At 34.3% G+C, this 25,106-nt stretch overlaps 6 protein-coding genes across 6 annotated transcripts; 3 read left to right on the top strand and 3 right to left on the bottom strand.

Moving 5' to 3' along the window:
• The first annotated feature begins 115 nt into the window (after positions 1-115).
• LOC17877044 (26S proteasome non-ATPase regulatory subunit 13 homolog A) lies at positions 116-2,578 on the top strand. Its single transcript, XM_006281472.2, has 6 exons — positions 116-393; positions 727-1,173; positions 1,356-1,436; positions 1,631-1,827; positions 1,918-2,017; positions 2,246-2,578. Exons 1-6 carry the CDS (start codon positions 244-246, stop codon positions 2,429-2,431), a joined length of 1,161 nt encoding a protein of 386 aa, XP_006281534.1. The 5' UTR covers positions 116-243; the 3' UTR covers positions 2,432-2,578.
• A 227-nt stretch (positions 2,579-2,805) lies between these two features.
• LOC17874883 (F-box/kelch-repeat protein At4g38940) lies at positions 2,806-4,366 on the top strand. The gene has a single exon (XM_006281559.2). The coding sequence runs from the start codon at positions 2,875-2,877 to the stop codon at positions 3,979-3,981; it is 1,107 nt and encodes a 368-aa protein (XP_006281621.1). The 5' UTR covers positions 2,806-2,874; the 3' UTR covers positions 3,982-4,366.
• An 892-nt stretch (positions 4,367-5,258) lies between these two features.
• Positions 5,259-5,979, bottom strand: LOC17876939. Its single transcript, XM_006281290.2, has one exon. It carries the CDS (start codon positions 5,886-5,888, stop codon positions 5,550-5,552), a length of 339 nt encoding a protein of 112 aa, XP_006281352.1. The 5' UTR covers positions 5,889-5,979; the 3' UTR covers positions 5,259-5,549.
• Positions 5,980-8,299: 2,320 nt separating this feature from the next.
• On the bottom strand, positions 8,300-12,207 carry LOC17875730 (subtilisin-like protease SBT5.5). Its single transcript, XM_023777728.1, has 10 exons — positions 12,136-12,207; positions 11,831-12,023; positions 11,524-11,736; positions 11,113-11,224; positions 10,145-10,694; positions 9,820-9,914; positions 9,399-9,745; positions 9,331-9,368; positions 9,060-9,273; positions 8,300-8,847 (listed from the first exon to the last, which is right to left on the bottom strand). The coding sequence occupies exons 1-10, from the start codon at positions 12,205-12,207 to the stop codon at positions 8,300-8,302; spliced, it is 2,382 nt and encodes a 793-aa protein (XP_023633496.1).
• Positions 12,208-13,729: 1,522 nt separating this feature from the next.
• LOC17875043 (subtilisin-like protease SBT5.6) lies at positions 13,730-18,676 on the bottom strand. Its single transcript, XM_023777762.1, has 9 exons — positions 18,402-18,676; positions 18,031-18,223; positions 17,719-17,937; positions 17,077-17,188; positions 15,512-16,079; positions 15,330-15,424; positions 14,884-15,241; positions 14,573-14,786; positions 13,730-14,465 (listed from the first exon to the last, which is right to left on the bottom strand). The coding sequence occupies exons 1-9, from the start codon at positions 18,474-18,476 to the stop codon at positions 13,918-13,920; spliced, it is 2,382 nt and encodes a 793-aa protein (XP_023633530.1). The 5' UTR covers positions 18,477-18,676; the 3' UTR covers positions 13,730-13,917.
• Positions 18,677-23,390: 4,714 nt separating this feature from the next.
• LOC17876239 lies at positions 23,391-25,041 on the top strand. Its single transcript, XM_006280991.2, has 2 exons — positions 23,391-23,964; positions 24,608-25,041. The coding sequence occupies exons 1-2, from the start codon at positions 23,455-23,457 to the stop codon at positions 24,776-24,778; spliced, it is 681 nt and encodes a 226-aa protein (XP_006281053.1). The 5' UTR covers positions 23,391-23,454; the 3' UTR covers positions 24,779-25,041.
• The last annotated feature ends 65 nt before the right edge of the window (positions 25,042-25,106 follow it).

Raw genomic sequence — 25,106 nt, 5'->3', positions numbered from 1 at the left:
CCGGTCACAACACTGTTGTAGTTTTCAATTACATAAATATCTCGTAAAACTCATAAATTTCACTTTGGCCCCGGAATTTTTCTTTCCTTTTAGAATTAAAGGGATTATCTGATTAGCAAAGAGCACAAAGGAAGAAGGGTTTCTAGGATTTTTTAACACAGAGCTGAATTTATAAAGATCGAGAGAATCCGCAAAACTCGTTTGTTTCTTCCTTCCGTCTTCGTCTTCGTCTCTGCTTCCGCCATGGCTGCTCTTCAATACTTGGAATCTCTGAAAAATGCGCATCCAGAGCTCGGTGAATGGTACAATTCCCTTGCAGATCTGTATCAGAAAAAGCTCTGGCATCAACTCACCCTTAAGCTCGAGCAGTTCATCGCTCTCGCTGTGTTCCAGGTCTTTTTTCTTCTCCTCCGTAATAGTGATTGGTTTCCATATCTATCCGGGTTTAGTTGTGCGGCTCCTTGGAGATTTAAGGTTCATAGATCTCGAGAAATTTAGTAGAATTTTTGTATTTACTTCAGACTAACAGTAGTTAGAGGTTCGTTTGGATGATGATTAGGGTTTTTTACGAGTTAGGGTCTTGGAAGAAAGTAGGTTTTAGGGTTTATAGTTTTGCTGAAATTCGTGAGTTTTCATGTTTTGCTATCTATCAGTTTCGATTTCTTGCAAGTTCGTGTGTTGATCTTAACTTGTGTCCTTGTTATAATGTAAATTCTTGTATTTCAGGCTGGTGATGCTTTAATTCAGTTCTATCACAATTTCATCACTGACTTTGAGACGAAGATCAATCTTCTGAAGCTTGCACATTTTGCTGTGGTGGTCTCCCGACAGTACTCTGAGAAAGAAGCCGCGGTTAGCTATCTTGAGAGCGTGATTGAGAAACTGAGAGCTACTAAAGAGCCTCGGATAACTGAACCAATCATATATATAGAAACACAAAAAGCCCTATTCAAGCTTGAGCAAGGTGATCAGAAGGAGTGTAAGAAAGTCTTGGACGATGGAAAGAGCTCTCTTGATAGTATGACTGACATTGATCCATCGGTCTATGCCAACTTCTATTGGGTGTCTTCTCAGTACCACAAGTTCCGTCAAGAGTTTTCTGATTTCTACAAAAGTGCTCTACTTTATCTTGCATATACATCTGTGGAGGACCTCTCAGAATCGTTTAAGCTCGTATGTCCCTGTAATTTTACGTATCTTGTTCTAGTGTTTGGTTACCAAGATTCCTTTTAGCTAGTGGATGATAAAATTGGTGAGATTTAGAGGAAACCAGGGAAAAAAAAATGCTGACTACTCTAGCTTACCTGTACCCACTTATCAAATTCCTAATATCAGATCATTTTTGTTTCTATCAGGATTTGGCTTTCGATTTGTCACTTTCAGCTCTACTTGGAGAAAACATCTACAACTTTGGGGAACTGTTAGCCCATCCCATTGTAAGTTATCCTTCATCCGTGATATAAGCTATTGCAAAGTTTTCCGGTGGAAATAATACGTTTCTTATTGACCTTTCGTTGCTCGGGGTTGGCCAAAGTGTTTGTGAACGCAGGGAAAGCTTATACCTCTAATGTTATAGTTCTGCTTAGAATTGTAAATGGCTATCTTACATGTAGTATTACTCTGATGACAGTTGAAAAGTCTCCTTGGAACAAATGTGGAATGGCTTTACCACATTCTCCAGGCATTCAACCATGGTGATTTAGTTCAGTATCAAGAACTATGCCGTGTCCACAACGCATCCTTGATTGCCCAACCAGCACTGGTTGAGAACGAGAAGAAGCTACTGGAAAAGATCAACATTCTCTGCCTTATTGAGATCATCTTCAGGTAACTTCATTCTAGGTAGTAGTATCTCACACCATATCATATAAATTAAACATCTTATGCTAATTTTGTTACATTTCAACTGTACTTTAGCCGACCTGCTGAAGACAGGACCATTCCTTTGAGTGTCATTGCTGAGCGAACTAAACTTTCCATTGAAGATGTTGAGCACCTTCTCATGAAGAGTCTTTCTGTAAGTATTAGTATCTCCTTGCATCTTTCTTTTCAACCCCCCCCCCCCCCCCACAATATGCAGCTACCAGTTTAGGTTTATGTATCTGCAATTGTTTTCATATTAGGTAATTTAGTCAGAGAATTCAAATATTTGTAACTAGTTTCGTTCCTGACTTGTACATTGAAATAGAATGGTTTTGTTTGCTTATGAATCTATGGGATTTAAAGTGGAAAATGAATGATTTAGGTGCATCTGATTGAGGGCATCATAGACCAAGTGAATGGAACAGTTTACGTCTCATGGGCTCAACCAAGAGTACTAGGGATTCCACAGATCAAGGCCTTGAGAGATCAATTGGACAATTGGGTCGACAAAGTTCACACCACTTTGCTATCTGTTGAAGCCGAGACACCAGATCTTGTTGCAGCATAAGAAAAACCTTCTTCGTCCTCTTTTCAACTACTGAATGTAACACCATCTTCTCTGGGATCAAAATTCAAGTTCTTTTAAATTTCAGTGGTAGAAATTACATTTACTTTTGAACCCTCTGGCTCCCATAAGGATTTTGATTTTCTCTCATGTTCCATTCCAAGATGCCTGAAAATTTTCCTTAATACATGTCCTTAGACTCAAAGTCAACTTAAAACGATCTGAAGGAACTGTACTCAGTCGAAACTTTAATTGGGTTCTATTGGGCTTATGGCCCATTAACCTCGATCTATGGTACCCGTTTCTTCTTCAATGTTCTCCTCGTTTACCAAAAGCAGAGCATATCGATATTGACTATTGACTGAGACTCAAATCATCTTCCAGAGTCGAGTCAAGTGAGCCGGTAAAATTAGGGATTTGTGTGATTCGCTCTCCATCTCTCTCGTATGGATTTGCGCGGCGTCCCTCTCTCGAAACGACCATCTCCGATTGCGTCACTTCCAGATGAAATCGTCGTCGATATAATCGCGCGTGTATCAAGATCCCATTACCCAACAATCTCTCTCGTTTCACGACGTTTCCGATCAATCATAGCGTCGCCGGAGCTATACATGAGACGATCCTTATTACGCTGTACCGAACACTGTCTCTACGCCCTCCTCTATAACCCTAAAACCTGTGATTACCGTTGGTACATTCTCCGCCGCAACGGCTTTGTCCTTGTCCCTCGTCTTCCTCGTATGCCTGCCCATGGAATCTTCGTCGCGGTGGGTTCCAAGATATACGTTTTGGGTGGAGGTTACGATTCCAGTGCGACGTCAAGTGTCTTAACCATCGACTGTACGTCTCATACCTGGCAGCCTATCTCTACCATCCCCAAGCCTATGGGTAATACTGTCGCTGGCACAATCAACGGGAAGATTTACATAATCGGTGAGTGTGAATTGCCCGGTTGTATGGTTTCGAAGAGAGTTGTTATGGTGTTGAATACAGATAAGCAAATGTGGGAGCCTGAGATGACTAATCCTGGTGTAGAGATAGGTCAATTGTGGTCTGGTTGTGTGGTAATGGAAGGGAAGATATACATGAGGGATTCGGAGAATAGCTTTGTTTACGAGCCGAAGGAGAGGAAATGGGAAATGGAAGAGATGTTGAATGATAAGAAGTGGGAGTATGCGTGTGTTGTTGATGATGTGTTGTATTACTATGATTGTCGCCATAACGTTTTGAGAGCGTATGATACAAAGCTCAAGGTTTGGGGAGTGGTTAGAGGTTTGGAAAGAACGGCCACGAATGGTCCTAGTTTGCCAACTTCTTCTTGGTGGTCGTATACCATGAGCTGCGGTGGCAAGCTGGTTGTGTTCTTGCCTAAAGAAAGAGACAGGAGAAACACAATACTAGGGGACAGGAGAAACACAACAGCAGGGATTTGGTGTGCGGAGATTTCAATCGAAAGACGCCAAGGTGGAGAGATTTGGGGTAAAGTTGAGTGGCGTGATACTGTGATTGATGGTGATTTTTTCTTTGTGAGATGTCTAGCTGTTACGGTTTGATCAATGCACAAAACTGAAGTTTGCTCTATAATTCCTAAAGGAGTAGTAGCCGGGACGAAAACAACAAGGGTTTGATTTGTGTGGAAATGGTATTAGAGTGATACACCCAAGGATGAGATATTTGGATTGAGTGGTGTGATGCTCTCATTCATGGTTGTTATCTCTTAACGTAAAGTCTAGGTATTAAGGTTTGATGAACAAACACTTCCTTACAACTTGTGATTTGTTATGAAAGTTATCACAATTTCGTATAACTTGTGATTTGTTTTCGTAATCCTAAAATTATATGTTGTGGTTGGAAGCTTGTTCCATCCTTTAATGTAAAAGTTAGAAGTATAATACTTACTCAAGTATTCAAGCATTTGCTTGATTCTTGCTGTGTGCATTAGGAGTTCTTTATTTAATATAACAAACGTCACTAGCCAGAGCTGTCTAGCTAAAATCTAATGATATTGTTTTCAAATGAAACCTCATCATACACTATCATTAACACTATTTGCTCATGTCATCTCTCCTAATAATAAATTATTTACTTTTACAACGTTTCAGTGTATGGAAATGAAATTATTGTAGATGTTTAGGAACTCATATATAAAAATCAGGATACTAAAACCATTATTATGTTCTTAAATTCAAAGTCGAATTTTTAGTGAATTATATACAATTGTTTCTAAAAAAAAAAAAGATGTACTATGATCTTATTTTATTCAACAGAAGTTATAATTATAAGAATCTCAAGAAGAACAGTTGTGATCGAAATGGCAGAAACCACATGGCTCATGAATCGTCTTGTCTGTACGATGATTCACTATTTTCTTATAAAAAGTCGATTCTATCATTATTGATCATAAAGTCTTTGGCCTATATATGAATATCGTTAGCGAATTTAAAACAAAAAACTATATACAAACCTTTAAAATGTTCAAACATACACATGGATTCAACTTCGCAGAACAAACAAATATTTCGAACTTTACACTAAGCAAGTATAAATTAGATTTTTCATTTTGTAGAAAGACCAACTCATATAGCTAGACTGTTGAATGCTGAGTATTATTCAACCTTCACTGATATGACTTTTACATATACAACATGCTACTATAAGTCTATAAACGATTAAGGAAAATTATGTCACAATATTTGAAACAATCTACCAAACGATACGTAAAATTATATCTAAACACATGCATTATCAAATTGATACGATTAGAACATTTTCTTATTAGGGTATTTGCATTACAAAGTGAGACCATACAATATAAATTTACATCCGGCTCACGTTAGGAAGCCAAGTTGCATAATCCAATAGATGCGACCAAAGACAAAATCCATAAGCCAAGAAACCAATTACTTAACAAGCAAACTCAAAACCTTGTTTAACATCAAGTATTGATTTCTCCTCTTTTCAAGAAACCAAATAATATAAAATTCAAGAAAGATATTACAAAGACATGTCGGGGATTTTATCCAATACAAAACCCAAACCGGGGAAACAAAACAAAATATCCCAACACTAGACCGGTCAATTAAAGAAAAATAAAAAATTGAACCGGCCGGTTAAGTAAAAATCAAGCTTCTAAAAAACCGGTCATCCTAAGAACGGAGTTCCGGTGACGGCTCAAGTCTCTTCCTTTGTGAGTACAAACCGAAAACGCTATTTGCTCTTTCATTCTTCTTTCGATTATTACATGTGGAGGAGTCTTTTCCTCCTCCTCTTCCTCCGCCGTCTCCCATCCCTTATACCGGAAACTATTCGTCGGAATCCTCACCGGAGATGTTTTCTCCAACCGTCTTGTAGTACTGATCATCTTCTCGTTGTTTCTAGTGTTAGATAGTTTAGTTTCTTTTGGTATTATAGTTTGGTCGGAAAATATAATGTCTGATTCTTGAAATTCTTCCGACATCATCGTAAAATATGAAAAGAGAAAAAAAAAGAATGTATTAAGAGATGAAATGATCAATGAGGATGGAGAAGAAATGAAATTTATATAGAGACACATATGGTGGCAATAGAGAATTATATGGTAAGATCTATACGTATAACGTGTATAAATGTACATGTATATATATATATATACTCGTACGTACATGTGTGTTTTTGTTTGAATACGTGTACGTATGTATAAAAGCAAATCTAGTAATAGCATATGATGATGTCATTGGGATATTCTTTAGGGTGAATACGTGGTAGCTTCATCAGATACTTCTTCATCACTTCAACAAAATTTCGTAGCCGCGTATCATTAAATTATTTTGATTTTATTCATTAATTTTTTACACTTTACCATAATTAATGAATTAGAATGTGTAAAATTGTTGAATTGACTAAATATGAATTGTCATTTTTTATTATAGAATTATGTCATATTTATTAAACCATTGAGACTAGTTCTGTCATCTTATTGAATTGACTAATTGATGAGAGAATCTTAATTATTAATGAATATCTTAAAATTGTTGAATTGACTAAACTAATTATTTTTTAATTATATTTGTGATTAATAACATCTTATTGGACCATTAGAGCTATTATCTGTCATTTTTGTTGAATAACAAAAAAATTCTAAAAAAAATCTTAATTTATTAATGAAGATCTTTAATTGTGGAATAGACTAAAACATATATTATTTATTTTATTATTTTATTTTGTAATAGCATCTTACTGAACCATTAAATCTAGCTATTTCCAGTTATTTTATATTTTATCAAATTACAAAAAAAAAAATGAGAACCTTAATTATGAAGATCTTAAAATTGTTGAATTGACTAAACATGTGTAGTATTATTTATTTTACTTATTAATTTTTTGATTATAATAACATATCTTAATTCTTATTGAATCATTGGAGCTATTTTCTGTCATTTTATCAAATTACATTTTTTTAAGAATCTTTATTTGTTAATGAAGACCTTAAAATTGTTGAATTGACAAAACATGAATGATTATTTCGTAATTTAATTTTGTTAATAATAAGATCATATTGAACCATGGAACTATTTTCTGTCATTTTTATTGAATGACAATTTTTTTTTGAGAATCTTCATTTATTAATGAAAATCTTAACAACTAATGAATTGAGTATCTCCAACAACAACAAAAATATCACAACAATGATTAGGAGAAATAAGCTGAGGTCGGTGTGTGAAGTAAAGCCACAAAACGCAATTACCAGAGCGGCGCGTCCGGAGGAAACGCATTACGCGTTTTCAACCTCAAACGTCACGCGTGTACGCGTTTACACGCTCAAAATCCAAATTCTATCCACTCCTAACCATACACGTGTAATGTTACACAGCTTTAGGGTTCGTCACTGCCACGTTTTTGTTTTCGTCCAACACAACACAACACAACACTCGCTTTCTGATGCGATTGCGTGGCGTCGTTAGTTAACAGACGAATCGTGCGAGGCAACTCGTGCTATGTACAAACTCATTAAACTGTTGTTGGCAAATTGTAACACGTACGATATCTTCAAGATTGAATAAAAGTTTCTTGGAATGTTGTTGAACTATATATATATGGATATCTTTTGAAACATGTCTACGTACATTACTTGGATCATTTTTGGCAGGTTCGTATATATGTTTTTAGCAAAACAAAATGCACATTGTATTGAAAACTTAACACGAGAGCTACAATTTTGCTATTATATATAACATGTATTAGAATTTTAGCTACTACTGCAACAACGAACACAAAAGTGAATAATGAGTCCGATACAAAATCAATATTAGAATAAATTAGATTGAAGAGCCTTGAAACCACATGCAGTTTAAACATGTTTTGAAACTTTAGGATAAATTTTGTAGATGAGCAAGTGTACACTAGAGCTATATATTAATAAATCCATTAGAAGTCCAAGAGAGTGTTCAATGAGAAGTTCATAAGGATTTGGGCAAGTAGAGATTCATATAAATTTGTGTTTAAAACATCAATGTAAAGTAACCTAAAGAGTTGCCTCTTTGAGAAACTCTTCTCTTTCTCGTTTTCGGTTTGAAATCAAATCTAAAGCCATTATTGTGTTTTTAATGACAATCTAAAGATCTTCTTTACTTGCACAAATAGGGTTTGATAAGCTATTTCATTTCAATCTCATTTTCTATATTTGTATCTAGCTTAATAAGCTCATTTGAACTTGAATCCTACTAGCTTTGGATTCTCTCTACACTAGAGAAATTATTATAAATTTTTATTTATTTCTTACTTATCCTAATAATAAATAGAAACCAGTAAAATCACCCTAAACCCTCAAAAAAAAAAAAGAGTCAAAACAACTAAAAACACCCTTATAATTAAATAAGAAAAACAAAACTACAATCAAACTAATGAAACTGCAATTGGACTTCTCACGACATGGTGTCCATCGCTCCAACTAAACCATCCAAACCGATATTGATTCCTCCGAGCCTCACCTGTGAACTCATATCTATCTGTCCTAAAAATGATGTTAAACCTTTTCTTCTGACCAATCCGATCAAAGACCAAAACATTTGGTTCAGCCATAACATTGACGCCAAAGGGCGGTTGAGCATTGAAGACATATACGCTTGTTGAGTTACTCGACCGTCCAACACATGTGACCGTCCTCGTAACGGTTACTGTCCCAATGAGATCAGGAATTGAGACTGACGGGTAGTTAAGGTTATAACCGGGAGGGATTTGGCTAGGACATCTGAATGTCGGATCAAGATTTGTTAAACCAACCGAGCAGCAATAGAGAAGGTAAGATCGGTATGATGCATCGTAGACTAAACCGGGAGATTGTGCTTTTGTTGGTCTAAAATGTCCTGACCCAAGCGCAAATGGGCTCGCTGGTGAACCATCAAAGTCTTGAATCGGTTCGTTGTCCTCGTTGGTCATCGAAGCTACGACAATACAAGTCACTAGTTTAGTTGTAAGACCATAATGTACCAAAAGTATGATCCAATAAAAGACCATTTCATTATTTAGACATTTAACCAATGTTTTCAAACTGAAAATGAATCAAAAACCGGATTGAATACTTCTAATAATCAAAGTTCGGTTTAGTTATTTTAACCCAGCTTAATAACCAGAAAGTTTTGTTACCACTACTTACCAGTGGTCATGAGGGCAGATCTTATAGCAGCACTACTCCATGTGGGATGCATGCTTTTGAGAAGGGCAATTGCACCAGCAACATGAGGACAAGACATAGATGTTCCTGAGTCAAGATTATAATCTATCACTCTTCGGTCTATCGAAGCTTTGCTCGCGGAATCTGCCCCGCTCCATGCAGCCAGTATATTCAGTCCCGGCGCGATGATATCCGGCTGTTATAAACCACAAAAATGTGTTATGTATTAGAGTTTTACAAAAATTGAAGTCACAAGAACAAAAGAGTTATTTACCTTAAGAATATTAGCATCTACCCAATTTGGGCCTCTACTAGAAAAACTAGTCATAAAAGGAGCCGGTTTATACGGGTAAACCGAATCTTGCGGTTGGTATCCATAAAGTATTGTTTCTGCTGGTTTGATGAAAGCCACCGGTTCATAATCATTGTACATGTAATCAAGAATCCTACCAACCGTAGATGAGAAAACCAAAGCAGTCGGTACGAAATGAGACACAACGTCGAACCCATCGCCTGCCCGAGAGTTTGCTAATATCATACCGACACCTCCGGCTCGTTTTACCTCAATACTTTTACCAATTGTTGAACGTGATGAACCGAAACCTCTCATACATAATATCACTTTACCTCTCGCAAGATCCGGTGAAAGTGAATTCGGTACACATTGCCTTCACCACCACAAAAACAAAAATAGTTAGTCCAAATAAATATTAAACTGTTTAATAAAAAGTAAAAAACTTACGATGCTTCTTCCCTTGTACAGCCGGGAACAGCTACGTCAAGAGAGTTGACTAGAGGAGCAAAGTTGTCCATCTTTAATGTCGTCAATGAGTCCGACTAGAAAATTAAATTAAAAACATTACTTTAACTTCATAATATACATGCATACGTTATTAATTCATAGAACTAAGCACAACCTTTAAATTTATATCAAAATATAGAAATATAATACAGTATATATATAGTCCAAATATAAACTCCAAACTTTAACTTATATTAGCCTTTTATATGTATATGGTTTAAGAATGATTAAGGTGTAACATTTTAGTGTTGAGTTTATTTATTACCTCGAATTGAAAGCCATCACCAAGTTCAAGACGACCAACGAAATACCGATCAAGACTACTAGCTCCGACGGTAATAATCCACGGAGCTGGATTCGACAGAGTTGCCCCATCCGGTCCATCGTTTCCAGCGCTAGCCGCAACCACAATATCTCTCTTAACCGCATGTAACGATCCGATCGCGATTCCATCTTCCGAATACGTATGCGGTTCAACCGCTCCAATCGAAATACTAATAACATTGACGCCATCAGCAATCGCGTCGTCAAACGCAGCCAACATATCTTCGTCAAAACAAGTGTTTGTGACGTATTTTTGCGCGTTTGGAACCGTCCAACAAGCTTTGTAAACGGCGAGACGAGCCAATGAGGCCCCGCCTGAAGCCGTTCCCCTTGCAATGCCGCCAAGTGCAGAAACGCCGTTTACTCTGCGGCCAACGGCGGTTGAAGCTGTGTGGGAACCATGTCCATCGGCGTCTCGTGGAGACAAGAAGTCTCTGTTAGCTTCGGCATTGAACTGTCCGTAATATCTCTCGTACCCTCTTGAGTAGTACCTTGCTCCGATAATTTTCCTATGATTAACGTCGATAAAATCGAAAATGATGATAAAGCATTATTAAGCATTTCTAAGATACATATTAATTACTCGATAGTCTACAAGTAAGAACCGTAAATGATTATTTTTTGTATTAAGCTAAATTAGTGTCCATGCATATTAGGACTAGTGTGCATATTTAAACTTATGTCAATCTTAAAATTTGTAAGTTCATTTGATCAAGTTTTAGTGATTTCATAACAAAAGTGGCTTCTTCGTATATTTGGTGAAATTGTTTCATGTTAAAAGGAAAAAAATGATAGAAAATTAGATATGTAGCTCATGAAATATATACTGTTAAATTGATTAAATTTAGTAATTTAATTATGAATATATTATCTGATTATGAAAGAGCTAAACAAGATTTTAATTGTTACCGATTACAGTGGGAAGAGTTGAACGCAACTCCGGTTTGGCAAATTCCTTTCCAAGATTCTGGAATTGGTCCCATTCCTTTGTCATCGAAGCTCCTTGACTCTGGCCACACCCCTTTAGTTTTTATTTTTGTATTTCCCCAAAGACATAAACAAATTTGTTACGCCAAATATACCATATTATATATTTAACTATAATTAACAACAAATTAGTTGACAAAAAAAAAATCAATAACGAATTGATACTATAACGATTTGAAATCCACCAACAAACTAAATTTTTTTAAACATTTTAGTAACTGAATTATCTCTTTTTATGGTTAAGAAAATATGAGTTTTGTTAAAAATTAAGTATGAACCATTTCTAATTTGTAAAATATATGACAAAAGCAATGATAATGGAAAACAACTTACCACTATCGATAACACCAACTATGACACCGTCGCCGTGTTTCGCCTTACTCAAAAACTTTCTTCCCACACGAAACCGGTCGTTCACATTGTATTTGTATGCATCAAGATAAAGTTCATCTTCATCCTTTAACCCTACAAACTCCCATGATCTTGTCGTATGGATCTTATACTTTCTTGGATTGCTCTTGAATACTGACACGACTCCTCTGAGTCCTATATGGAAAAAATGAACTATTAATATTGAGTTTTAAATATAACTCAATAGTCATAGGAAAACATAAACGTGGTTTGTTTAGCGTTTACGTACCTTTGAGTCTAGAGGCTTGGTCCGGTGTTAGCTCAGCCGCAAAGCCATTGATGCTATGTTTGTAGCTATACAATAGCGATGACTTGGCATCTTCTTCGGACTCTTTAACCGATTGAAGATAAGAGTGATGATGAGCTTCAATTTCATGGAAGGCTTTATCACCTTTATGCTCTCCAAAATAAACAATATACACCTACAAAAACCTCCCAAAAAAATTGTGAGGAGTTAACTTAAGAAACAATGAATTTGAATATTAAATTTGGGAACGATTTGGGATTTTAACAAGCACCATATATAATACTAACATGTTTCTCTTTAGTGCATGAAGCTAAGAGAGGAACGAGACATAGGAGAAGGGTGAGAAAAATTCGTCTCATGGCCTTAATTTTTTTTTTCCTTTCGGTTTGGCGAAATGTTACTGCCTAATGCTCCCATTAGGTATTTGATGGGTTATTTATAGTAGACAGACAAAAGAACAACAAATTTTTTAAGTACAACCAAATTAATTATAGAAGTTCGATGGTTTTTTCATAAGATAAATACTAGTTTATGTAATTAATTTTATCAAATGTTATGTATTCATCTTGAAAATCTGATTGTTTTAGATACTTTTATCGTACTAAATTATTTACATTGTATTAATCTATGGAGGAATATTCTAGGCATTTCGGTATAACAGTATTTAATAAAGAAAAATACATTGTCAACAACCAAAAAAGAGAAAAAAATTGTTAGGAGAATCTAGATACAAAATTTGATTGGATATAAATATAATGTTCATTATACGAAAAGGTTTTTAAAATACAACCCCAATATTATAGATTTATAGTTGTTCAGAAAACAAACGAGAATCTACTGTATTGTATCATTTTTCCAAAAGTAATTCTCTATTAAAATAAAATAAAAATGAAAAAAAAATCAAATTTATGTAATTTCTATACAATTTTCCAAATTCATAATTGTAAATAGGCACACAAAAGTAAATTGTGGTAATTTGATTTCAGTTCGATTAGATGTATTTAGGTAGACTTCCTAATTTGAATCCAGTTCAATCTAAGTTCAAAAAAAAACTAACATCAAAATAGGAAAATATCATTAAACATATTCGTTTTGAAAAACGTACCTGAATACTTGTTCTTGTTGGTAATGGATAGAGAAACCTTCTATTCATAAAACATAGAAATGTTGTGAATAGTTTCCGGAATCCAATACAAAGTACCCAATATGTTATAACGATATGGATATCCTCCAACAAACTGAATATTTTAAAGATTTTAGTAACTGAATCTATTTTTTTTACGGTTAAGATGTATTTGTTAGCAGAAAATATGTGTTTTGTTAAAGAGAAAACTACAAATTACAGTATGAACTAATTCTAAATTACAATATATGAAAAAACAATGATCATGGAAAACAACTTACCACTATTGATACCAACGGAAAAACAAAAGACAATTTGTTACGAGAATATAGATATAAAATTTGATATATTTAACTTTTTTTTTTAACATCCTAGCCTGAAAGCCAAGTTAAGTACAATACTATCTTAATTTTTTATCTTAATTTTTAATTTAATTCATGATTTGTTTCTATTTTCCTTTATTTTTTTAATAGTCTCATAGTTGTACTAAACTAAAAGCACCATGGTATTACATTTGACTTTGAGCTTAATATAACTATAAAAATAAAAATAAAAATAAAAAATCGTAAATTTTAAAATACAAAAGGTCAGACATCATATCATGAAAGTGTTGTATTAGTAAACCATAAAACTTGATTGTACCCATTACCGATCACACTAAAATCATCTTGTGTGTCATAGTCCTTAATTAGTGTGTACCGCTAAAAAGATTATTTGTTTGTTTGTTGGCATGATATGTAAATAAATGGTCGATCCAATTACTTGGTAATTTCTTCTTCCACTCAGCTTCACAACTCACAAGTAATAACGATTACAAATTGACAAATGCTTCTTTGAGTGATTAGTAAAAAGAAGATTTTTCATTTCTTTCATTTTGACCCCTATTAAATCCAAGCCGACTAATAGTAATAATAATACCACCACCACCAAATAAAGCACACAACAATCAAGCTAAAGAAACAGCAATAGGACTCCTCACAACATGGTCACTATCTGTCCAACTAAACCATCCAAATTGGTATTGACCCTTTTCAGTCGCGTTCATCACCTGGCCCGTCCGCGGTTTAATCACGATTTTAAACCGCTTCTTCTGACCAATCCGGTTAAAGGATAACACATTCGGTATCGCTTTAACCGAAACACCCGATGGCGGTTTAGCGTTGAATAGGTATGTGCTTGTTGTTGAGTTACCTATTCCAACATTTGTAACCGTTCTTTTAACGGTCACGGTCTTGGTGAGATTCGGGACCGAGATCGACGGGTAATTGAGATTGTAACCGGGAGGGATTTTACTAGGACATTTGAATGTCGGGTCAATATTGGTTAAGTTAACCGAACAGCCATATAGAAGGTAAGCTCGGTATGATGCATCATAGACTAAACCGGGATCTGCAGCTTTGGTTGGTCTGAAATGTCCTGACCCAAGTGCAAATGGGTTTGCGGGTAAACCATTAGCGTCTTGGATTGGTTTATTCTCATCGTTAGTCATCCAAGCTAAACCAAAACACAACACACATTTAATTAGTTCCAAAGACAATTTAAAGATTTTGGTTTAGCTAAACCGAACCGATGAAATAAAACAATGAATGTTTTGTTTTTACCAGTGGTCATAAGAGCAGATCTTATAGCAGCACTACTCCATTTGGGATGAATGGCTTTGAGAAGAGCAACTGCACCAGAGACATGAGGACAAGACATTGAAGTTCCTGTGTAGATATTAAAATCTGCAACTCTTTGATCTACTGCAACTTTGCTTGGTGAGTCTGCTCCACTCCATGCAGCCAGTATGTTCAGTCCAGGCGCGGTTATATCCGGCTATTAAACCCGCAACAAGAATCATCAAAACCGGTTAATTTCGGTTATGAGTCGTTTTGGTTTTGTTTGAATTTAATTAACAAAACAAGAAGTTTACCTTTAGAATGTTGGGATCTATCACGTTTGGACCGCGACTAGAAAACCCGGTCATCAAAGGAGCTGCTTGGTATTTGTAAACCGTTTTCCCCGGTTTGATTAAAGCCTTCGGGTTTTTATCGGTTTTGATATATTCGAGAATTTTCTCGACCACGGCTGGGGTAACCGGGGCAGTCGCAACAAAGTGAGAATCCGACGGGATTTCATTGCCGTTAGCCGGGGAATTTCCGAGAATCATACCGGCTCCTCCGGCTCGTTTTACCTCTATACCTTTACCAATTCTTGAACCGGCTCCTCTTAAACATAAGACTACTTTACCAGCCACAAGCTCCGGTTTAAGTGAATTTGGTAAACATTGCCTTCACACACACACAAAACAAAGATCATTAGGTCAAATATAAAATTAAATAAGATAAATGATAAAATTAGTAAGAGAGCAAGTCTTACGATGTATCGTTCAATGCAATGCCTGGAACAACCACATTAGCAGCATATACAAGAGGCGCGAATTTGTCCATTTTAAATGCCGTAATCGACTCCGTCTAAATAACACAGAAAGAAAACTATATATTATACAATGTAACGTATGATGTATACAAATATTTAGTATATAGTTATGGTCTAGTTACCTTAACTGTAAAGCCGTTACCAAGAACAAGGCCGCCAACAAAAGCCCGATCGAGAGTACTAGCTCCAACGGTAATAATCCACGGTGCCGGATTCGACAAAGTCCCCGGCTTTGGCCCTGAATTCCCAGCGCTAGCCGCAACGACAATGTTCTTTTTAATCGCATGTAACGCTCCAATCGCGATTCCGTCTTGTTGTAACGGCAAAGGATCAGTCGTTCCGATAGAAATGCTGATTACGTGGACGCCATCCGCGATCGCGTCGTCGATCGCGGCAAGCATGTCCTCTTGTAGACAAACATTTCCATCAACTTTCTCCGCGTTGGGCTTGGCCCAACAGGCTTTGTAAACAGCTAGACGAGCTAACGGTGCACCGCCCGAGGCCGAGCCCATTGCGAAACCTCCCAGTGCGGATGCACCGTACACTCTTCGACCAACGACAGTAGAGGCTGTGTGTGATCCATGTCCGTCCGGATCTCGTGGAGACAAGAAGTCTTTGTTTGCTGTAACGTTGAACGCTCCGAAATATCTTTCGTATCCTTTCACGTAATATCTCGCTCCAATAATTTTCCTGTAATTAGTAAAACATTAATCATTTGTTTTAAGTCTTTAAACATTTGAGAAGCCTCCAATAAACAAGTGATATTAAACTTAATTGGGCACACAATGATATTATAAAAACATAAGAATTGATGATATAACAAACAAGTTGAGAAGAGTCACGGGTGAACAATATTATCTAGAAAGAAGCAAATAAGTTTTTGTCCCTTACATATAAGACCAAAGCTTGCATATAACAATCAATTATCAAAAGTTTTCGGTTTCATGCATAAGAATAGCCAATACAAATATCTTTGTATGGTTTTTGATGGCAGGCTTACATAAGTGAACAGTTACAGAGTCTGCAAGCGAAAATAATGCATCGTTGTATATAGAAATAATATAAATACTAATGTAATAGAATAATAATTAAAGGTGGCTCTCGTGAATGATGATGATACGCAAGCTTAAAAAAGTTGCTGATCAATTATCGCAACCGAACAAAACATTGAGATTGTGACCTAATGTTTCGGACAGTGGCAACTCACAAAACTATACATACTCGTATGCCATTTTCAATGTTGCTAAATCTTGAAAAAGCAAAAAAAAAAAAAAAATCGATGTTGTAATATTTGAGTTTCTAGTGAAATAATCTTATCAGAATTGTGTCATTTTCGCAGTAAAAAAACTTAACATTTTATAATTCTACATAAGTATCTAATCTTATATTACTATGTGTAAAGGAGTTAAATGATCAATATAGAACAACATATCACATCATCATATTCACATATATATAAAAAATAAAAAGATTCTTGCATGAGGTTCTTTGGATCTTTGCTAAGGAACCTATTGGGTGATATGGACGTATAGTTTTACTTTTAATCTATTTTCTTACCTATACACTTTTTATCTATAGTTTTATTCATATAATTGTTGATATGCATGCACAACATCAACATCCTCTATTTGTTTTGATAAAGAAATTATAGATATTCTTAACAAAATATGGAAAAAAATTATCTTACCGGTTACAGTGAGAAGAGTTAAAGGCAACTCCGGTTTGGCAGATTCCATTCCATGACTTTGGAATTGGTCCCATTCCCTTATCACTGAAACTCCTTGATTCTGGCCACACACCTTTTTCATTTCCCCAAAACAAATCAATTTCTCAATAATGACCGATTAATATACTAATGATTCTAAAAAGATAATTTACAAAAATGAAAAAGTTCCTTGAATCTTTGAATTCTTGACCGTAACGCAACTCTACTCACTCACGTAATAACTCAACTATCAACGTTGGAGTTAGGTCCATTTAAGTTTGGTGTACGTTCTCATCAAAAGAATCAGTGATGATTATATTCTAAGAATCCAAAAAACAATCATATTCTTATTTTATAATACTCACAAACTAATCTTATGGCTCTTATCGCGGCGCTTATATGTGTGCGTGAGTAAAGATAACACAAAGGTTCACATGAATATGACACAAATTTTATTCTTTCCACTCATGTTATCCAAAATAAACCTTGACTATAAATTTTTTGTTTTGCAGTTACTCCCAAAAATAAATGAAAAATTTAACAAAAAACCTATTTTTTATAGCTAACAGAAAACAATCATATTCTAAATAATAAATTAGTAGCTATAGAGACAGCTTAACTTACCACTGTCGAGAACACCGACGATGATTCCATCTCCATGTTTGGCCTTCCTCAAAAACTTTCTTCCGACTCGAAACCGATCATCTACATCGTTTTTTATAGGTCGTCCATCGGTATCATCAGTTTCCTCCTCTTCCAATCCTACAAACTCCCATGACCTTGTTGTATGCGCTTGGTATTTTCTTGGATGGCTCTTGAATACTGAAACAACCTCTGCCAATTCTGTTTTTTTGAACAAAACCAAAAAATTGTGTTTTTGTTAATACACATAACAAAATATCAAATGGGTTTGTTTTTTTTTGTTTTTTGACTTACTTTCTAGTTTAGAGGCTTCTTCCGGGGTTAGCTCAGCTGCGAAGCCATTGATGCTATGTTTGTAGCTATACACGAGGGATGCTCTAGCGTCCTCTTCGGTTTCTTTAACCGATTGAAGATAAGAATGATGATGTTCTTCTATTTCATGTAAGGCTTTATCACCTTTATGTTCTCCAAAATAGACTATATACACCTACCAAACCAAAAAATATAAAGATTGTAATGAAAATGTGGGTAATTGACTAAAGATTATGACTACTATATGGTAACAAATCAAGGCAGAGTTGGAATTGAGAATCAGTGAACATTGAAGTGTAGAAATGTTTGTTCTGAATCTGAAAAGAAAAAGTAATAAGAATAGTAATAGGAACCTCTTTTTTTCCAGAGCATGAGGCTAAGAAGGGGAAGATAAAGAGGAGAGGGAAGAGACAAGTGAGCTTCTTCATGGCCTTGATGGAATGTTATAAGCCCTAATGCTCTGTATGGGTTTGATGGGCTATTTATAATAAGGCAAAGTGCAACAAATTCAAACCCCTTTTAAGAAAGTTAAATAAAGAAAAGAAAGAACACAAAAATATAGGAAAAAAAGACTATCTCTTAACTAATCGTGGTGATCTATTGGTTGAAGATTCGTTGTATTGGTCGAAGTCAAATGATGATGACTCGATTAGTCTTACCCTCTAAACAAACACGCCTTATAACGATTTAGATAACCTTATATAACATGCCCAAACCTTATTGCAATTACTTATATTATAACATACTTTATAAAAAAAACTTAAACCTTAAAAAATAATTTTATATTTTAAAATACAACTTTGTAGAGCATGAAAAAGCGATATAAAAAAACATTTGATCGTAAATAGTAGTACTAAAAGATTTGTTTTTTTTTTAAAATATTTACCCGGTATATATATTAAAACAAAATAGACATGGAAAAGTTTATAATAATTTAACAATTTATCTTTTCACTCCTAAGAGAATTTTACAGTTAAACATCTTTGAACTGAATAAAATTTAAGAATGAATAAACTATTCATAGACTATATTTTATACTTTGTGAATGAAAGATAAGATACAAGAAAATATCTCGATGTGATTAACAAGGCTAGCTGATACCTCTTTAAAATTCTTGACCATGAGGCAAGAGGTTTCCGTAGACAAGAGCATATGTGTGAACGCACAAACGATAATGGTCAGGACATACTAATGTTGATTAATTTGCTTACATTATAGAAAGTAACTAACTTGGTTCACAACTAAGACATGGCAAAGATGTTTGTAATATCTCAATTTCTAAGGAATTACTAACGTATCTTAAAACAGATTACATATTGAAAAGTATATTTTTAGTATGGTGATAAACTTATAAAAGGTGTGGTGATATGTAGATATAATAAACTCATTTATCTTAACATATTTTTACCTCCATGTATCTGGAAGATTGAGGTATATATTAAAGTTTATATAAGTTAAACAAAAATTTGAAATACACTTGGTCGAATAAACTAAAATAAAATACATTATACAAAACAAGATAAAACAAAAGATTATATCATAAAACAAGATAATCTAATACAAAAATATAAAATAATATAACACATGATAATACATCATACAAAATATAAACTAAAATATATATTACATCACTTGATTAATAGAATATTATGTCCCAAAAAAAATACGATTGTATGAGACAAAGGAAAGATAATAGCGACTATAATAGTGTTTGCAAAACTCATTTTGATCGCATAAATTGAAATAATAAAAAAAAGCATAACAAAAAATAGCAACAAAAAGTAATTGAGGGTGTCGACTTATACAATTGGCTGCGAAAAAAGAATCTTGAAACTTGATTGGTAGATTCAGTTTTCATCATATGGGCTTTCTGTTTTCTTGGGAAAATCTCTTCTGCCTTTGTTTTTGGTTTGGTTTGCTATGCATGACAACTCTCTCATAACAGAATTCTGAGTTTCTTCTTTATATATTATCTTGTTGCATTTTGGGTGGTGAGAATTGGATAGAACAAGAATTAGAGTTAGACGACAGCTATGCTAATCCTCAAGCAGAGAATATTTCAGATTTTGCTTTTCACCTTTCAATCTTGTGAATGCCTTATAATGACTTGTCCACCATGTATTTTTACTTGCATGCATGTATGGATTTTATTGGATAATAATAACACATTACCCATACTATAATAAACCACTAAATTATAACATGTATTTTAACTACTTTTAAAATCGTAAAAACATCAAAATATCATAAATATAACAAATGGTAAATTTTTTTTGCTAAAATCATGTCTTAAAAATAGAAAAACATGATCAAATGGTATACCATTCAAGCACCACCTAGCTATATCTTTTCGTGATATATGATTGAAGTTTTGGTGCTACTATAGTTGATTAATCTTCTTAAATTTGTAAATTTGTGGAAAAAAAGATATTCTGCAAATCAGTTTTATTGAACTTCTAAAAACATATGGGTAAAGAGTTTTTTGGTTTTTAATATTTGTTTGCACGTTATTCTTGGAGTACAAGAGATTTCATTCGACCATACTCATTTGTCCTCATCTTATGATATTTTATCTCTCAAATTATGTTATTTTATCTTTCAAATTATGTTATTTTATCTCTTTTCCATCTTCGTTTTCTTCTTAGTCCAAGAAATCACCGTTGTTTGTTTTTTTTTTTTTTTTTAGTTGAGCTTAGCTAGCAACCCTTCAATACATTGAAAGAACATCATTTTCTTAGCTCTTGAACAAATTATAAGATTTTTGCCATTACAGTATATGGACTGCTATATCTTTACATTTTGTGTTGGTGTGTAACAGTATAACTTGGTATATATACATATATATCCAACTATGTTAGATTTTATAGTAAATAGTAGCTTAGTGGTAAATATATTAATTCAAGTCAAACCTATAAATTTGGGTAGAAATCAATTTTATATTTTATAATTTTTACTTTTAAGTTAAAATGAATTTTGCGAATAAAACGAACTAAACAATTAGTGGATTATATTAGATTATTCTATTTTTAGGATGGATAACAAACTGCTACGAACTAAATTGGTTTCTATGTAAATGTGATTTGTAGTTGATCTACAGTAGAATTATATTCTCTTTTTTTTTTTTTTTTTTTTGAAAATAATGTTAAATTATATTTAAAAGAAAATGAGTTTCGTTTTTACAACAAGTGCAACAATAATCGAAAAGAAAAGCTGAATGCTGAGAAATCAGAGAAGAAAATAGAAAAAAGAGACTAGAGAAGAATTATATTCTCTTAATTACACACCAATATACATTAATAATTGATAAATAAAAATAAGAATGGTCCAATCTGCAAATAGATTCATCAGCTCAACCTTTTTAGCCATTCCAACATTTACTAAAAGATTTTTTCACATGTGTGGCTTTGTAAGCCATGTATGAATATGATTCCACTGCAATAAGTTGTCAAAATAAGAGTCGGCAATCTTTTATATATTCATTTCACTTTTGCAAGATTTTACCACATATATGTATCTGTTGAGATATGGCTGTGAAGCCCTCTTTTATACTAAGAAGCTTTGAAAACACAAACTGGTTTTAACTTTTAACCTCTAATATTTCTTTTCTCATTTTATATTTCTTGTTTATATATAATTCAAAATATATAATTTGTTGCCCTCTATCTAATTCCATAGTCAAGTACTATAAATTCCATTGTTAATGAAACTAAGTGGAGTCTTTTCTTTATGTGACCTTGAATGTTTGAACACGATACTAACACCAAGTTATAACGAATAAAACAAAATGAGAGGAAGAGAGACTTTATATATGAAATTGATTGCAATCTTAGTGATGTAAAAATGAAATATTCGTTTGACCAATAAAATTGACATATTTTGTGTTTATATAGATGTCAGTATTGTACTAGGACTTGCCGAAACCTAAGCTATACGCCAAGGTCCCAAACCAAAGCCTACACCCCCATGCTCGAGCATGTCACTCCTTATTACATGGAACTAAGTAGTTTATAAACAGAGATATAATTATATATGTTTCAATAATATCTTCTTTCACTAAACTAAGTTTTTGAAGAGTAATTATTTTCGGTACAAAATGATTACAAAGAGATGATGATCTTGCACAATAAGAAAAGATATGTGGTCTGCGTTGGATGGAGAATGGTTTGCCAAAATAATTAGCAAGAGAGATAACCTTTATATCTTAAAAGCATGCATTGAAGTTTCATCTATTTCAGAAACTATAATAATGCGATATGTAAATAATAGACTTCCCTTTCCATTCAAGACTTAGGCAATGTCACGTTTGAAGAGGTTAGCTAAAGATTTTGTGGATGCCCTTATGATAAGAACAGCCACTTTGTATGGCTGATCTAGTTTTGCAACTAAATACTATTCTCTTTGAAATACATCAACGTTAACTTTTTCATTTGTAAGCCAACAATGCAAAACCTGATTACCTAATTATATTGAAAAGTGCTGTTTTTTATGTTTTTAAGACACAAACATTTGAGCTATACATAGTTTTTGCATGATTTATATATCGTAAAATTTCGGTCATTTAGATACATTTTCTGTAACAATATTTTCTTAGTTTGATCAAAATATTCATTCAACTTCAATATTTGCAACAATAAAACAAAAATATAGAATTCAACACTTGTGTAAAGTTAGGAACAATGTGAAAACGAGGCTTAAATTGGATTGGATAGAGTAAACGATAATGTTTGGTTTGGGCCAGCCAAGTTGTTAATAGTGGAAGATATAGGTCTGGCCCAAGTTTAGGTTATGACTTCCTAAAAGGTTGCAAATCTTTTAGATTGGTCCAATTTCTTGATATTACCCATGAATAGGTATAATTACCTCACAAAAAGAATATAATGTTGACTTTGATACAACTATAGTAAGTATTTAATATATAGGCTTCTATCGAGTTATAAAACAAAATCGTAAACTAAAATAAAACTGTATACAAAAACTATATAATAAACTAGGATACCGCTTCTAATAACGCTTTTAACGACGGTCAAAACAATATATTTATATCAAAGTATGGATTACCAATCAAAACCATACTCTTACCCTTACATACATTTTTAGACATTAGTTTATAAACACAATTACAATTTGTGAGTTGACAAAAAAAAAGAAAACAATTTGTAGGTGAAACCATATTGACTATCCATATATTTCATTTCTCCTTTACATGAAACAAAGAAGAAACAGAAGACATAATTGAAAACGAACCGGATCGCAATTAAAATCTAAACCGGGGGAATCAATCTAAACCGGGAAGAGGTCCACGTCAGCAGTACGGTCACACTCACACCGCCATCGTTTTCATTTACTTAAACCTTTTTTCTCTCGACGAGACGTTGACTAAAAGTCAAACAGTCATCATCGGAATCAATGGCCGGAAAGTTATCTCCTCCGGCGAAGATTAAGCTCTTCTCCGTTCTATTCCTCATCCTCACGGTCTCATTTCCATCACCAATTTTCGTAAATGGCTTCACTTTCCCATTTTCATTCACACAATACAAAACCCTAATGTCAAGCTCACGATCCCTCCTTCTCCGCGTCGCTAACTTGCGCGCTTCACGCGGAGACGCGTCGGGTTCGACTCGGGTACGAGCCATGGCTGAAGAGATAGATCGTGGATTAGGGTTAGGGTTTTTGAGCAGAGCTTGGTCTGTTGGGTGGGATTACATGTGGAATTACGCTTGGAGAAAAGGTGGGATTGACTACGGTGAGATGTATGGTGCGATTGGTGATCTCAATGAGCTTATGGGTTTGGTTACAGAGTTTAATAGAGCTGAATCTAATGCTGATAAAGCGAGCTCTGTTGCTAGGAGCTATGGCAAAGCTCTCCGTGTTTCGAAACGATTGCTTAACCGTCTTCTCAGAATCTTTGGTAAATCGGTACGGATTCTTAAAACCCCTTAAAGGATTGATCTTTAGATTCATTACACTAGAGAAAACAACAAAATCTGCTTTGGAGTAGAGAAAAAGAGTGATACTTTGAGTCATCATTTTACGAAATGAAAGCATGAGTTGTCAATTGTGAAGTTTCTAGTTATAATTCACTACTTTTTCTGTATTTATGTGTTGAGTTGTTGAGCTTGAGAGTTGTCTCTTCTGTTAGGTCCCAAGTTCATTTTGATTATCGTAACAGAGAACAGGTTTTGAAGAATTTATAGTAAAAATATGTATTGTTTGAGTATTGTTGCTTATTGTTCGTTTCTTGTGATAATTCACTACTTGTTCTGTAAGTGAAGTTTATATGTATGTGTTTGAGGAAGTGAGCTTGAGAGTTGGCTGTTTTATTAGGTCTCAAGCTCACATTAATTCTCGTCGCATACAATAGTTTTGTAGTTGAGACTTCGTTAGTTTTGTGTTTGCTCAGTCACTAGTAAGTCGTTTATTGCTTTCCATTGATCTTTCCTAGTGGACATGTTTGCTATTGAAGTTAGTCTTTGTTTCAAGTCATTTGATAGAGTTTTCCTGTTAGTCTATAGGCTGAAAACTTATGTACATTGTTGTGTGTTCATTTTATAATTGTTAGGGTGCATTGAGGGAGTTTTGGGAGATGGTGCAAGCTGAAGTAGTCGATGGAGAGTTATTACAAGACTGTCTAGAAGTGGGCAGCAACGACGTTAAGAGTTTGCTTCAAATAGCCAAAGATATGGCTCTGCAATTCTTTTCTTCTGGAAGCCGTTCCTCAGATGAATTATAGCTACAAAGAAGAGTGCTTTCACGTACGTTTCATCTTTCAATTTTGTCCCACATCGGATGCACGTTGTACAATATTATGCATCAGCCATATCCTCTAGGAAACCTGCGAGAACTGTTTCGACCCTTACATATTTTGCTAGATAAGTTTCAGGGATATATAAACTAGAAGAAACCAATTTGTTTGTTCGTTTGAGAGGTTCATAGACTAGAAACTCAATGTTCGTTCAGAATTCCTTTAATCTAATCCCACTTTTTGTGTCATGAGATGTTGAGTGTTGACGAAATGTTTGAAAAACACAAGTCTACTGACATCTAGAGCCATTATAGGT

The sequence above is a fragment of the Capsella rubella genome, unplaced genomic scaffold (genome assembly GCF_000375325.1).
Source record: "Capsella rubella cultivar Monte Gargano unplaced genomic scaffold, Caprub1_0 scaffold_8, whole genome shotgun sequence".
Taxonomy (NCBI): domain Eukaryota; kingdom Viridiplantae; phylum Streptophyta; class Magnoliopsida; order Brassicales; family Brassicaceae; genus Capsella; species Capsella rubella.
The sequence above is the reverse complement of the archived record's forward strand: the minus strand, read 5'-3'. Positions and strand labels throughout refer to the sequence as shown.

What these genes read in the sequence shown, in the direction of transcription:
- LOC17874883 (XM_006281559.2), top strand. Translation starts at nt 2,875, where the DNA reads ATGGATTTGCGCGGCGTCCCTCTCTCGAAACGACCATCTCCGATTGCG.
- LOC17876239 (XM_006280991.2), top strand. Translation starts at nt 23,455, where the DNA reads ATGGCCGGAAAGTTATCTCCTCCGGCGAAGATTAAGCTCTTCTCCGTT. An exon ending in TCAGAATCTTTGGTAAATCG is followed by an intron (nt 23,965 to 24,607) that starts GTACGGATTCTT and finishes TATAATTGTTAG; the next exon opens with GGTGCATTGAGGGAGTTTTG.
- LOC17877044 (XM_006281472.2), top strand. Translation starts at nt 244, where the DNA reads ATGGCTGCTCTTCAATACTTGGAATCTCTGAAAAATGCGCATCCAGAG. An exon ending in CTTATTGAGATCATCTTCAG is followed by an intron (nt 1,828 to 1,917) that starts GTAACTTCATTC and finishes ACTGTACTTTAG; the next exon opens with CCGACCTGCTGAAGACAGGA. An exon ending in TTCTCATGAAGAGTCTTTCT is followed by an intron (nt 2,018 to 2,245) that starts GTAAGTATTAGT and finishes TGAATGATTTAG; the next exon opens with GTGCATCTGATTGAGGGCAT.
- LOC17876939 (XM_006281290.2), bottom strand. Translation starts at nt 5,888, where the DNA reads ATGATGTCGGAAGAATTTCAAGAATCAGACATTATATTTTCCGACCAA.
- LOC17875043 (XM_023777762.1), bottom strand. Translation starts at nt 18,476, where the DNA reads ATGAAGAAGCTCACTTGTCTCTTCCCTCTCCTCTTTATCTTCCCCTTC. An exon ending in CATGCTCTGGAAAAAAAGAG is followed by an intron (nt 18,224 to 18,401) that starts GTTCCTATTACT and finishes TTGGTTTGGTAG; the next exon opens with GTGTATATAGTCTATTTTGG. An exon ending in TAGATCCCAACATTCTAAAG is followed by an intron (nt 14,787 to 14,883) that starts GTAAACTTCTTG and finishes CGGGTTTAATAG; the next exon opens with CCGGATATAACCGCGCCTGG.
- LOC17875730 (XM_023777728.1), bottom strand. Translation starts at nt 12,207, where the DNA reads ATGAGACGAATTTTTCTCACCCTTCTCCTATGTCTCGTTCCTCTCTTA. An exon ending in AGTTGGTGTTATCGATAGTG is followed by an intron (nt 11,225 to 11,523) that starts GTAAGTTGTTTT and finishes TAAAAACTAAAG; the next exon opens with GGGTGTGGCCAGAGTCAAGG. An exon ending in ATCTGCCCTCATGACCACTG is followed by an intron (nt 8,848 to 9,059) that starts GTAAGTAGTGGT and finishes GTATTGTCGTAG; the next exon opens with CTTCGATGACCAACGAGGAC.